The sequence below is a fragment of the Vicia villosa genome, linkage group LG5, assembly GCF_029867415.1.
Source record: "Vicia villosa cultivar HV-30 ecotype Madison, WI linkage group LG5, Vvil1.0, whole genome shotgun sequence".
Lineage (NCBI taxonomy): Eukaryota > Viridiplantae > Streptophyta > Magnoliopsida > Fabales > Fabaceae > Vicia > Vicia villosa.
Window position 1 is genome coordinate 151,702,028 of NC_081184.1, and position 13,153 is coordinate 151,715,180.

General features: G+C 31.3%; 1 protein-coding gene across 2 annotated transcripts; it reads left to right on the forward strand.

Annotated features, from left to right (window-relative positions):
• The first annotated feature begins 7,149 nt into the window (after window positions 1-7,149).
• On the forward strand, window positions 7,150-10,356 carry LOC131607805 (probable trehalose-phosphate phosphatase J). 2 transcript variants are annotated; one of them, XM_058879764.1, is made up of 12 exons: window positions 7,150-7,305; window positions 7,428-7,686; window positions 7,804-7,944; window positions 8,033-8,104; window positions 8,215-8,307; window positions 8,406-8,468; window positions 8,570-8,671; window positions 9,058-9,135; window positions 9,283-9,352; window positions 9,633-9,703; window positions 9,822-9,914; window positions 10,014-10,356. In XM_058879764.1, the coding sequence occupies exons 2-12, from the start codon at window positions 7,435-7,437 to the stop codon at window positions 10,080-10,082; spliced, it is 1,104 nt and encodes a 367-aa protein (XP_058735747.1). In that variant the 5' UTR covers window positions 7,150-7,305; window positions 7,428-7,434; the 3' UTR covers window positions 10,083-10,356. The 2 variants fall into 2 exon arrangements, with proteins under 2 accessions (XP_058735747.1, XP_058735746.1); XM_058879763.1 differs by having other exon boundaries at window positions 7,180-7,324.
• The last annotated feature ends 2,797 nt before the right edge of the window (window positions 10,357-13,153 follow it).

Below are 13,153 nucleotides of genomic sequence, written 5' to 3' on the forward strand. Positions count from 1 at the left end.
CCAATGGTATATTTTATAGTAGTGAGTTTTGCCTCTTGATTGGGCGGCCGTTCCTCTAGACTCTGATAAAAGGATTCGTAGTTACTTTGAGGGGTGTTCCATCCCTTTTTATGAGTGTTTGTTTACTTGACTAAATTTTAGACCACCTTCCAATGAATTCAAAGTAGAAGTATTGAGACATTTGAAGATCACATCCTCTCACCATACCTAGTGTTTGGGATTTTGGGAAAGTGTTATAGCTTTGGTGCGAATATTGGGGTCGAAAGTTATCCTTGCATATTTTCTTCCACCTTTTTTCCATGGATCCTACCTCCCTAGCATGATTAGTGAGGTGATTGTACGGGAGAAACATTAAGCCCATTTCAATTGTGAGGCAAAATTGGATGTAGCATAGTATGCCATTAGTTTTTAGCAGAAAAGAAAATAGAAAACAAGGGTTTGGAGAACGAATTTACTGTGAAGAGGAAAAGAAAATAGAAGAGGCACAAGTTTAGGATAGGGACACGTAGAACTCAGGAGGAAGCAACTTGGGGAAATTCGATTGGAGAAAGATTTTAGAGCGGTCTCCAATCCAAGGTAAGGGTGGGGTTCTTGCTCTATAAATGAGGATATGATGAACCGTATGTGGGGTTAAGGTGATAAATTTTATCACTGCTTGGTATGATTGTGGTGTTTACTGTGTGGTAATTTTTTAGAAAATTTTCATGTGAAATTGCTGCAATGTTGAATGCATTGATTAAGTGTGTTGGTTTGTGGTTTTGGGTGAATGAATTATTCTGATTTATTAATCGGTGAGCCTGCAATGATGAATTTTTTGTGTCGTTAATATATCTGTGAGGCTGTATGAGAAATTTGTGGAAAATAGGAATAATTTTAGGTTTATGAAGAACGAAGCATTAAGCAGAGGATGAAGAAAAATAATTGGGACGAGGGGCAACCATGGCTAAGGAGCAAACGCCCCATTTGGAGAAAGTGGGACAGGGTCCAACAGAATTGATGGACGTGCGGCCCAGGGTGTGGGGCGAGAGCCTCAGTGGCTAGGGGGAAGTCCCATACCACTTCATGCATGGGACGGGGGTCTCAATTAAATTATAGTATATTTCCACTACTTTACCTTACTGTGTATTGCAGTTAGTAAATTTTAGTACCTAATTGAATTGGATCCAGTAGTAATATATAGGTAAAGAGCATAATTGGCGATGGGGGCTAAAGCCATGGGTACCACATGCATTTGCACTTGTAGAGTCTCAGTCCATTTTGTATTGTTTATGACATTGTGTGACTTTGAATGTGAATTAAATCGTTTTGGTTGAAATAGCGAGGTGAATTGAATGGTAACAATTATACCGCGAAGTGATAATTTTTATGACTTACAACTCTGATATATTGTTTATCATCACCTTATTTATGTGGTTTGATATCTCGCCCTTTATTTGTTTGATCGTTGCCTTTATACTAGTAACGGGTAGGTGATAGCTGTGAGTGAGGATTAGTCGCTGTGAGTTCGAGTTGGGTGTCGTGCTCTAATATGCAACACTCGGGAAGAGATGAACGTTTGATTGTTATGATTGGATGTAAAATGTTTTGATAACATGAATACAAATATTTTCCGTTGTGTATTAAAATATGAAGTTTAATATTTAATGAAGTTTACCTTGGTTCATTCAAATATAAGTGTTATATATCTATGGAAGAAAAATGAACAGATTGTTTTACGATGTATGAATTAATGTGAAGTGTGACATCCCGATTGTTTGATAAAATTTTATAACTCTGATTTTGGTTATAATTATCATGGGTAGAATTGGGGTGTTACAAGGCTCACCAAAACAGACCAACGTCCAAACACCAATGATGCATGATACATAATAGACATGCAACAATAACAACAACAATGTACAATGGCCTTCACCTTAGTCAATGTGCCACGTCAATGCTGGCTATCATACACCAAACACATGTTATAAACATCCTGCTACAGCACTATAAAAATATATCAAGCAACAACAATGCATTCACGCATATTCCACACCACAACTTACAATTACACAACATACAACACCATCACACGTCATTTCTATCATTTCCAGTAAGTGAGACTATTTTTAATTGAAAGTACATTGCACCAGCTTTCTAGCGCTTTGAATAAGACCTCAATCGGACACCCGAAGCTCAAGTTATGAGTTTTTGAAGTGTTACAAAATTCTGTCGGAATAGTAGTAATCGGATACGCCAAAATACGTAACCGGTTACTGGCTCGAAAACATCCTAGAAACCCATTTTTTCATGTGGAAACCGGTTACACCAAACACTGTCACCGGTTACGGACTCGAAAGCAATCCAGAAACACATTATTCAACAGTGTAACTGATTACCCAAATCATGGTTATCGATTACACCTGTAGTAGAAGCACTTTCTGATTCTTATAAGTACAAAATTCACTTTTAAGCCATCCCAAAATCTCATTTCTCTCTCAAATCATTTAGCTTATGTTTTAACACGAAAAAATCACTTTTGAAAGTTTTCAACCACAAATACTTTTCACTAAAAACACAAAACACGCATAACTTTGTTCCGATTCTGGCTCGCAACCACACATAACAACACAACATCCATCATCAACAATTATATCAAATGCATAATTTCAACAACAACATTACTTAATTCACCATTCAATCATCTACCACAACATTTTAATACATCTAATTCATCAACAACATACAATTGCATTATCCACACAATTAATCCAACAATTACAAAATTGCGCAACCATGATCAAGATATTGAGAGAAGAAACACACAAACCAAACATAAACATAATCTACCCACTCTCATCAAGCAGAGCCTTAGATAATTAGAACCCCAACAAAACCTTAGAGTTCTTACAAAAGCTTCTACACAATGATGATTTTCTCTTTCCCTTTGCCATAGTTCTCCTTTCTATTTCCTCCAAACTTTCACGATTTGTCAGTTTCTATCCTCAAACTTCTCTTTTTCTACACAATGATTGTTTTATTATGTTATTATTATTATTATTATTACTAATCCTAACTAATTAAAATAATAATTACAATAATAATTCCATCAAATATTTATTTAAATTAATATCCACCTAATATTAAATAATTAAATAATTATTAACTAATATTATTCAATTAGTCTTACTCACCATACCACCAAATTCTACACTTTTGCTCACACACCCCAACACATTTATTCTACTCTTAATGCCACTACCTCATACCAAGGGTACTCCAAATACACCAAAACATCAAACAATACCACACAATCACCAAATACCACATAGTTAAATTACGGAAAATAAATAAAATAAATCGGGGCGTTACGCAGGTCAAGGGTACATTTTGGCTCTGTGAAATCCTTCTATGGAGCGAGACACCTGGAAGGGTAAGTGCAATGTGGTTGTTCGTGATCTCTCTTGAATTCTAGAGAAGTTATCTGTTATTCATAAAGAGATGACGTAGTTTTCTGACCTTTAGATAGAGGCGAATACCCACGTCTCCCCCTATTTTCTTACCGCTAATGTGTCTGAGTTACCAACGTCTTTGGAGGTTTAAGAGAAAGCTCTTGAAGAGTCAAAATCTTTTCTATCAACATTGACCTCTCAGTTGAATGTGACAGAAGATGCCTTGCAAAAGGAAAAATATTATTTGGCCAAGGAGCTGATGGCTCATATTGAGAAATTGACGATAATGAAGAAGAGAGTTGAATATGTTACCGATGAGAGTTTTAAAACCATCTTATGAGCCTTCTAAGATACAATCGATCAGGTGTTGTTGTTATGTTTGGGCATAGGTTCCACGGTCTGAGATGGACCTAGGGAAAATGGTTCGAGAGGACACCATAGTCGGAGATGATGACGCCCCTAAAGGAAGTCATGATGAATGATTTGTTATGTCTTGATTCAGCCTGTGTACCTTTGCTCTTCTTTTGGCTTTGTGATGATATTATTATTATATTAATTAAACTTGTTTCTTACGTGCTTTAACAATTTGATGATTTGATTTATTTTCTTAAAAATTTGACACCTTATGGGTTGATTATGCTTTACCCTTCCTGTTCGCTAGGAACTGGTATGATCTATGGCGCCTCGTCATTACCTGTCCCATTTGTTGGGAAATAACTTAACCTTTTGGCATTTCTTCATTATCCGTCTCATTTGTTGGGAACAAGCATAATTATTCAATGTCAATATGGACAATTTTTTGGCTAAGAGTTAGATTCCTTCACATGCGCTTAAGTTTGAGATTGGCTTAAGGTTAACGTCTCTGGGCTCACTCTTTACACCATTTGAGTGCCTGGCTCCTAAAAGAGGGGAATGGTGTACTAGCTGCGACTTAATGCACTTTATTTCTTTGATTGTGCTTTTGAAAGGGCGTAATTTACACTATTTGGACAAAGATTATAATATTATTCATATAAAATATTTTCATATTAGAAGTCAATTAAATGATTCAAAATCTGAATGTTTTTTTCTAAAATACTTAGCTCGAATGTTGTTTGTACCCCCTACCTTAAAGTAAATTCTTAGTTCGGGGCCTTTGTCGTGCGACCCTTGAAAATGAGTTTGGGGCTTAATGATCTATAAAACCACTTAATGCTTGTCTTAACTCCTTCAGAAGTCACCACCTTCTTTGCTAAAATACATATAATGGTTAAAGATTGATGCCCATTAACGACTGACCATGATTAGACGTATGACGAGGGTTCGTCATTTGTATCATGCATTCATACTTGACACACAAACCATTGTTATCGTATTTCCAAGTTACCCACCTCCTTCTAGGGCTAATATGTTGGTCGACCTCAAGTTTTCACTACTACGACTACTAGGTGCTATCCACTATGGGTGTGGTTGCAACTTCTGGCACAATCAACCATAGTCTGCATGATAGCATCGACTACATCAATCTTGAGGGAATAAGAGTGATGTGAAAATTTCATCTCTTTTATTTGTTTGATCCATGATCGACTCCTGGAGATATATTGCCTCTCATTAGCAAATGATGAGATTGACATGCTCGCAGTGTTAGTCTATCACGCCTTAACGAATTATACGTTCGTAGTTTTACCTCCTCAGTTGTTCTAAGGCATGTAGAACCTCTAGGATTTCCTTTGTTTCATGGAGTTTCCATTACTGTAGAGGTAATGGTTTTTGAGAATGTTATGTTGAAGGTATCGTCGTTCCTTCCTTAGCTTCAGAATGCTTGGCATCTTTTTGTAATCTCCTAGTTCTTAGTTATGCTAACACTGGTAGAAGAAAATTCATTTGGGAAAAATCCTCTTTACATGGTGACTTTCTTCTGGTATAAAGTCGAAAGATTCGAAGGAATTCTCAACAAAGGTTATCACGTTCTATCTTAGTACTCCATTACGGCAAACTAGCTTTCGCATTAGACATAATCTGATAGTGGAAATTCACGAGAATCGGAAGTCGATTACAACAGACATCACCATCATTTTAGATCGAAACTAGAATTACGTGTGAATTACGATGATAGACTCATGATGCAGTGCTATAAGCCTCGGTTGTAGTGAAACACTTAGATGAACCTATGTGGTTAATACTCCAATACTCGACTCAATGAATGAGTCCAAAACAAGATGAAATGTAGTGTAAAAAAATGTGTATCTTAAGTCTTATGCATGTAGATGTAGATATATATATATATATATATATATATATATATATATATATATATATATATATATATATATATATATATATATATATATATATATATATATATATACACACACCTAAGTCAAATAGTTATTGGGCCTTGTTTCAAAGCAGTGATGGGTTTTATTTATTCGGACCTTTGACCAATCCAAAATACCATATAGGCTCCGTTTGACAAACCATATTTTGAGTTTATAGCTTATAACTTATAAGCTCGTATGATAATAAAAGACTTGTTTGGTAACAGTCTTTTCATTACGAGCTTATAGCTTATTTTACTACTTTATAACTTATTTTTCAGACGCTATTTTAAATAACGTTTTAGCTTATAGCTTATCATATTTTCTTTCATTAATACCCTTATAAATTTTAATTATTTTAAATGTGCATTTAATTATTAATTTATAAATGTCTTTTTACATTTATCAGCTAGTTAAACCGCTAATTTTATCAAACACTTTAATTAGTTTATCCGCTACCAGTCATCAGCTATAAGCCATCAGCCATCGACCAACGGACATAAACTATCAGCCATAAATTATAAGTTAACTTATCACCTAACCGCTAATTTTATCAAACAGAGTCATAATCTTTTCTTCACCGCACCGGAAATACAAATCTAGTGCACTAAATAATACTTCACCATTCCACCAATAGTTTTTAGTTTTGAACAAATCAACATGCAAAAAGAAGGAAATATGATCGCAACATCAAATATGGAATCATATCACCCGTTTCGATTACGAGAACCTCTTACCCCTCTCACAAGAACATTTTTAAAATAAAAAACTATCGTATTGTCACATAAGCCTATATCATAACCGATTTGGCAAATAGAATCAAATAATCAATTCTTACATGACCTGGTCAAGTGGATACTAAATCATGTTTTTCTTCCATAAAATATTAACAACACGGTTTATACAACGTGTAGGCGGTAGAAAGCTCTATGAATTAGTCGGCTAAAGGATATTAGCCACGTGTTGTGATTTGATTCTTTAACCTAAAAACAAAACTAAACAAAAAAGTAGATTTGAAAGATTAAAAAGCATATAGAACTAGTTTAGTTTACTACTTAATTTAGCAAACAAAAAATAAATGAATATGTACTATTCTTAGTTCAGTGATTTAGAGATATATAATATAAATAAACTGAATTGGACTACAATTATAGGAACAAAGAAAAAACCACTTGGTATCTTCTGTTAGTAGCAATAGTAGTTTGATGTTTGAAGTTTGAAGCAGTGTGAATTGTGAAGAAAAAAATAGAGAATAAAGAATAGAGAAAGATAGTGCAGTGTGTGTGGTATACTGGCGGGGACCTCAAGGATATCTATAGGGGTAAGGCAAAGGTGTGTTGTGGGGTCATAATAGTTTTTTTCAAACTTGGTCCCACCAGTGAATTTTGGTCCTTTTGGAACTTCTTTTTTCTCTTCCTATAAATCTAACCCACACCCTATGTCTTCTTCCCCCACTCCCACTCTCTCTCTCTCTTATTCTCTCTCACTCTCTCTCTAGAGTTTCAATTATTCTCTGCCCTCTTCAAATTCCCCTTCTTCATCTCATTTGCAACTCATTGCAATCACCACAAAACCTAAAGGTGAACCTTCGATGAACATGTACTAATTTCTTGACATTCTTAAGGTTTAATAATGTAAAATTCGTAATATTAATATAGTTTGTTTGGTTGGATGTTTGAATATTTGAATGTTTGATTTACAGTGAGAAAATGACTCAACAGAATGTGGTAGTGTCGGAGACGAAAACCGGAATCAACGGCGGTAATAGTAGTATTACCGTGGCACAGAAGCCACCGGCGGCACCCGGTGGTTACATTCCCATTCCGAGAAGGAGAATTTTGAAGAACCTTGAAATCAATGGAGGACAGAGAATCAATATTTCCATTGATTCCATGAGAGCTTCTTCTCCAACTCATGCAAAATCAACTCCTTCTCTAGCTGAAGAATATAATTCTTGGATTGTAAGCATCATCATCATTCATCAACCTCTCTGTTTTTACACATGCAAAATTTCAACATATAATGGATCTGATTCATATCGAACAGTTTTATCAAAGTTGTTGTGTTTTTTGAAACAGCTTCATCATCCATCTGCATTAGACATGTTTGAGCAGATTATGGATGCTGCTAAGGGGAAACAAGTTGTCATGTTTTTGGACTATGATGGTACTTTGTCACCCATCGTCGACGATCCCGACCGCGCTTTCATGTCGGATTCGGTTAGTTTAGTTTTACACGGTCAATGCATATCCGTTAAATCTGTTGATTTTTGGTTTCTTATAAATTCTATTATCACATGTAATTCAGATGAGAAAAACAGTTAGGAAACTTGCAAGGTGTTTTCCTACTGCAATTGTTACTGGAAGATGCATTGACAAAGTACACTTTTACTCTTTTAAATTTCTTTTATATATAATCTTTTTTTCCTGTACAGAAAAAAAATAAAATTTATTTTTGATTTTAATTTTGTTTATGGAAATAATTTTCAGGTGTACAATTTTATCCGATTGGCTGAACTATATTATGCTGGAAGCCATGGAATGGATATTAAAGGGCCAACAAAAGAGTCTAATTCCAACAAAGTAAATAAACTGCCTCTGTAGTGTATTATATATTTTACTTATATAAATTTTAGTAATTTTATAAAAAAATAAAATTAACATTTTATCATGGTTTGTAGAATGACAAAGCAGAGGAAATTCTTTTTCAACCTGCTAGTGAATTTGTTCCTATGATAAATGAGGTAATTCACACTCACACAACACAACTACTAATATAAATTTTCAAAAACTTATAATAAGAAAAACTAATTTTTATTTTTAACTTTATGAATTTTCTTTTCAGGTGTTTGAACAATTAGTTGAGAAAACAAAATCAACTCCTGGTGCTAGAGTTGAGAATCATAAGTTCTGTGCCGCTGTTCATTTTAGATGTGTTGAGGAAAAGGTATATTTATAATTACAATCTTAAAGAATATTAATCACTGTAATTATATACTCCCTCCGTTTTTTATTATAAGTCGTTTTAGACTTTTCACACAGTTTAAGAAAAATAATAATTGTTGTATGAAAATGAGAAATTATGAAGATTTTTACAAAATTATCCTTCATTAATGACATATGGAAGATAAATTTATATAATTGAAAGGAGAGAGAATAATAAATATTTAAGGATATAATAGGAAAAGTAACATTAATTATTCATTGGAATTGTAAAGCGACTTATATTTAAATACAAATTTTTTTTCCAAAACGACTTATAATAAAAAACGGAGGGAGTATATACTAGTATATATTTATGATCTAAATCAAAGTTATTTTTATTAAACACAGAGATGGATTGAATTAGCACAGCAAGTAAAATCAGTGTTAAAGGAGTATCCAAAACTTCGTCTTGCACAAGGAAGAAAGGTGGGTCATAGTTTTATTTAATTTTTTTAATTAATTTAATTTGGGTGGTTTATATTGTGATTTAATTAATTCAAAGGTGATTAAGACATGGATTAAGAATAAGATAAAAATAGATGTCTCACTTTCAATCTCATTTGTTTAATACAGGTATTCGAGATTCGTCCCTCAATTAAATGGGACAAGGGCAAGGCTTTAGAATTTTTGTTAGAGTCACTTGGTGAGTTAATTTTTAATATTTGTCACTATCAAACATTATATATTTCATTAAAAAAATATTAATAATAATTAGTTAATTAGTTAATCACACTAACTTACAAACAAAGTCCTATTCATGGTCTTTAATTAGTTGGATAATTCTTCAAACTATTTGACCATTACAAAGAATTAAGAGGGTGACACCTACACTCTCGTGGGATTAGTTTATTGATTAAACACTAATTAAACACTGATTAAACACTAGACCTTCAATTAAGTAACTAATAAATCGTTTTCAACAGGATTTGCCAACTGTAACGATGTGTTTCCTGTTTATATTGGTGATGATAGAACCGATGAAGATGCATTCAAGGTATCCAATGATCTTCATTATTTTCTTTAATCAATTTTTTATTTCTTAATCCAGTATGTTTTAACTTTTTGTTAACTATTTTGGATAATTAACAAACTAATTATTTTATGTTAAACAGAAACTAAGAGACAGAGGACAAGGTTTTGGAATTCTGGTCTCTAAATTTCCTAAAGAAACTACTGCTTCTTACACTCTACAGGAACCCAATGAGGCAAGCATAATTTAATTAATTAATTAAATAATTTACTTATTTAACTAATTTAACAAGTATATTATTTATACATTTATTAATTAATTAATTTTCATGCAGGTTATGGATTTTCTGCAGCGTTTGGTGGAGTGGAAAAAATTATCTACAAAATCACGTTCTAGGGTGTAGATGAAGACAAGACATTGTACATCTCTACCAGCTATAAAATACATAACCTTTTTATTTTTGTTTTTGTTTAGAATAGGACATAGAGCAAAATTGTATGAAAAAAGAAAAGAAAAACAAAAGTGTTTTTCTGAGTTTGAAGCTCGAATGTCTAAATTGATGTAATTAGGAAGTAATTATTAGTACGGGGAAAAGTATATGTACTAACCATATCAGATAATGTAATTCTGGAAGGGTTAAAAAATTGTACTCTTTTTATAAATATTATGATTAAATATTATTATGTATTTATTGTTAATTTATGTATCGTGACATGGACCCATAATGTAGTTTAATTGCATGCTCGTACGAATTTATTTGTTGTTTTGTGGTCATGAGACTTTGAAAATATCGATGTTAAGTACCATTTGTTCCAGAAATTATGAAGAAGGAAAAAAAATAATAATTTGGATGTATTCTTATGGCTAGTATGGCTAGAAAAGAATCTAGAAGTTGATTAATGATAAACCACCTTTGGCTGCTTCTGGTAATAAGAGTTTTGTATTTTGATTTTTTTATTAAAAACCTAATCAAATGAATTTATTTGTTAAGCTGTTGTTTTCTTTTGTTGTGCAAAATGCAAAGTATATTATACTTCATCTGGTTTTAAAAATAAAAAATATTTAGGTGAACAAAACGTAATGTATAGTCTAATCAAGTTTTGTTCTTTTGTCTATGATTGGAGGAAGTATAATGAAATATTCAGTTTTATTACATAGAGTGTATATGAATCAAATCTATAAATATTTCAGTTTTGTTTTTGATCATTTAAATTATGATTTGTGAATCAACTACTAATATTATTAATAAAGCAATAACACAGGTACTATATTTTATAAGGTACCAAATACATGATGCTGCATAATAGAAGTATTGATTAAGGCTTATATAACTAAAATAGATTAAGATTTTTTATTATCATTTATGTAGATGTTTTATTAAAACTTTAAGGGTTCGGCACTCTTTTCTTCCTTCTTCAAAATTTATATTAATGAACATTTTAAATAAATATTTTGTCTTTGACTATTTACTAATCTCTCAATTTTACAATTTTACTTTTTGTTTTTAATTTTTATTATAGAAGTAAATGCTAGTTTTGATTTAAAGAAAATATTTTTTTTCTAATTATTCAACAAAAGTTTAAAAAATTAATAAATTAATACTCCTTTTGATCTTTTTTATAAAATATTATTTTTTTAATTTCATCGAATAAACTATATATATATATATATATATATATATATATATATATATATATATATATATATATATATATGGGGACGACTCAAGTGAGAACACTTGGTTATTATGAGAAATGAGAACAATGAATCACGACCATTAAATTTTGATTTTGTTGATTTTAATGGACTGAATTGGTTTCTCTTTCTATGTTGATTTAAAATAAATACTAAGGATAAATCAATCCAATCCATTAAAATCAACAAAAATCAAAATTTAATGATCGTGATTCATTGTTCTCATTTCTCATATTAACCAAGTGTTCTCACTTGAGTCGTCCCCATATATATATATATATATATATATATATATATATATATATATATATATATATATATATATATATATATATATATATATATATATATATAATTTTCAAATAAATTTAAAATAAAAATTATTTAGTCCAAATATATAGTTATCCAATAAGTTTAAAATATAAGTTATTTAGTACTAATTACTAATATATTGTTATTTGATGAATCTATTTTTTTTTCTTTTAATGAGAATCAAGATATTACATAACTTAAATTACAAGCTATTTGCATATTGAAAAAAAAAAAGAGAGACTAATAAATTATTACATATAAATTTAAAAATTAATAAATAAATGATTCAAAATTATAAGCTTTTAAAATTAATTTAATTAATTATTAGTTATTAAGAATTATCATGAATAGAAAAGCAAATGTAGTAATAAAATAATAAAAAAGAATGGCTTATATAAGATCATTAAAAAGGTTTGTGTTGTGAACAATTTCAAAGTTATTTTATTATTGACAAATCGTCCCATAGTTTGAAAGTTTTTAAACATTTTACTTTACCACAAAACAAAAGAATTTTCAATTGAGAATCTAATTATTCGCTTTCTAGTAGAAGAAGAATCTCAGAGATAAGATCAAAAAGAAATTTTTGTTGTTGTTTGTAAGAGACTATGTTGGGCTAGGCATCTTTGTAAGAGACTATGTGTCTCCCACAAAGGTGTATTCCTCAAAGGAAAGTCCCACAAAGTAAGTATGCTCCTCACTCGATCTTCCCCCAATTTTTACGCTAACAAAAGGATGTCATGCATACTTCAGAGATTATAAAGAATCTTGTTTCTGGTTTTCTTTTGAAAAATGCAGGGTTTAGTTAGTCTATCGGGGTTAGAGCTTACAATGATCCGAGCCAACTCGAAAATAGTTCGGAACTCAATTCGAAAATTTAATCGTTGAATTAGGTTCATGATCCAAGTAAGTTGAATATGAACTAAAAACTAAGTTCGTTAACTAAATAAGTTGAACTTGAACTATACATAGTTCAACTCGTTAGATTCATGAGTCAACTCGATTATATATGAGATGAATTAACTTGTCTTTAAGAGCATGTTTAAAGATTTCTCCAAATCTTAGCCATATATTATCTTTTAATCTAACAGTTTTAATTGATAATTTATATTATCAAGTGAACAAAATATTTCGAAAAATAAATATACAAATAAAATCAACATCGTATAAATTTCAATCTTATAACTTTTACTTTATTTCTATATTTTTATTTTTTAAAAAGTTAATTTAAAATGTCAAATATATAAAAAAAAAATACTTTAAAAAATGACTTTTAGGTCCATGAAACAAGAGAGTTGAACCTAACGAGATGTTTGTGAACTTCAAATGAGTCGAGTTTGAGCAGAAAAAAAGTTTGAGATGAATTCGAACAGAAATTTGAACAGAACCAATTCTTAACGAGTCGAATCGAACTACGGCGATTTCGGTTCAACTCCAATCATTTCAAATCTTAATTGGGGTAGATTTGTA

Excerpts from the sequence above, each read along its gene's own strand:
- LOC131607805 (XM_058879763.1), top strand. Across the intron at positions 7,687-7,803 it reads AAGAATATAATTCTTGGATT|CTTCATCATCCATCTGCATT; the intron begins GTAAGCATCATC and ends TTTTTGAAACAG. Across the intron at positions 9,915-10,013 it reads CTCTACAGGAACCCAATGAG|GTTATGGATTTTCTGCAGCG; the intron begins GCAAGCATAATT and ends ATTTTCATGCAG.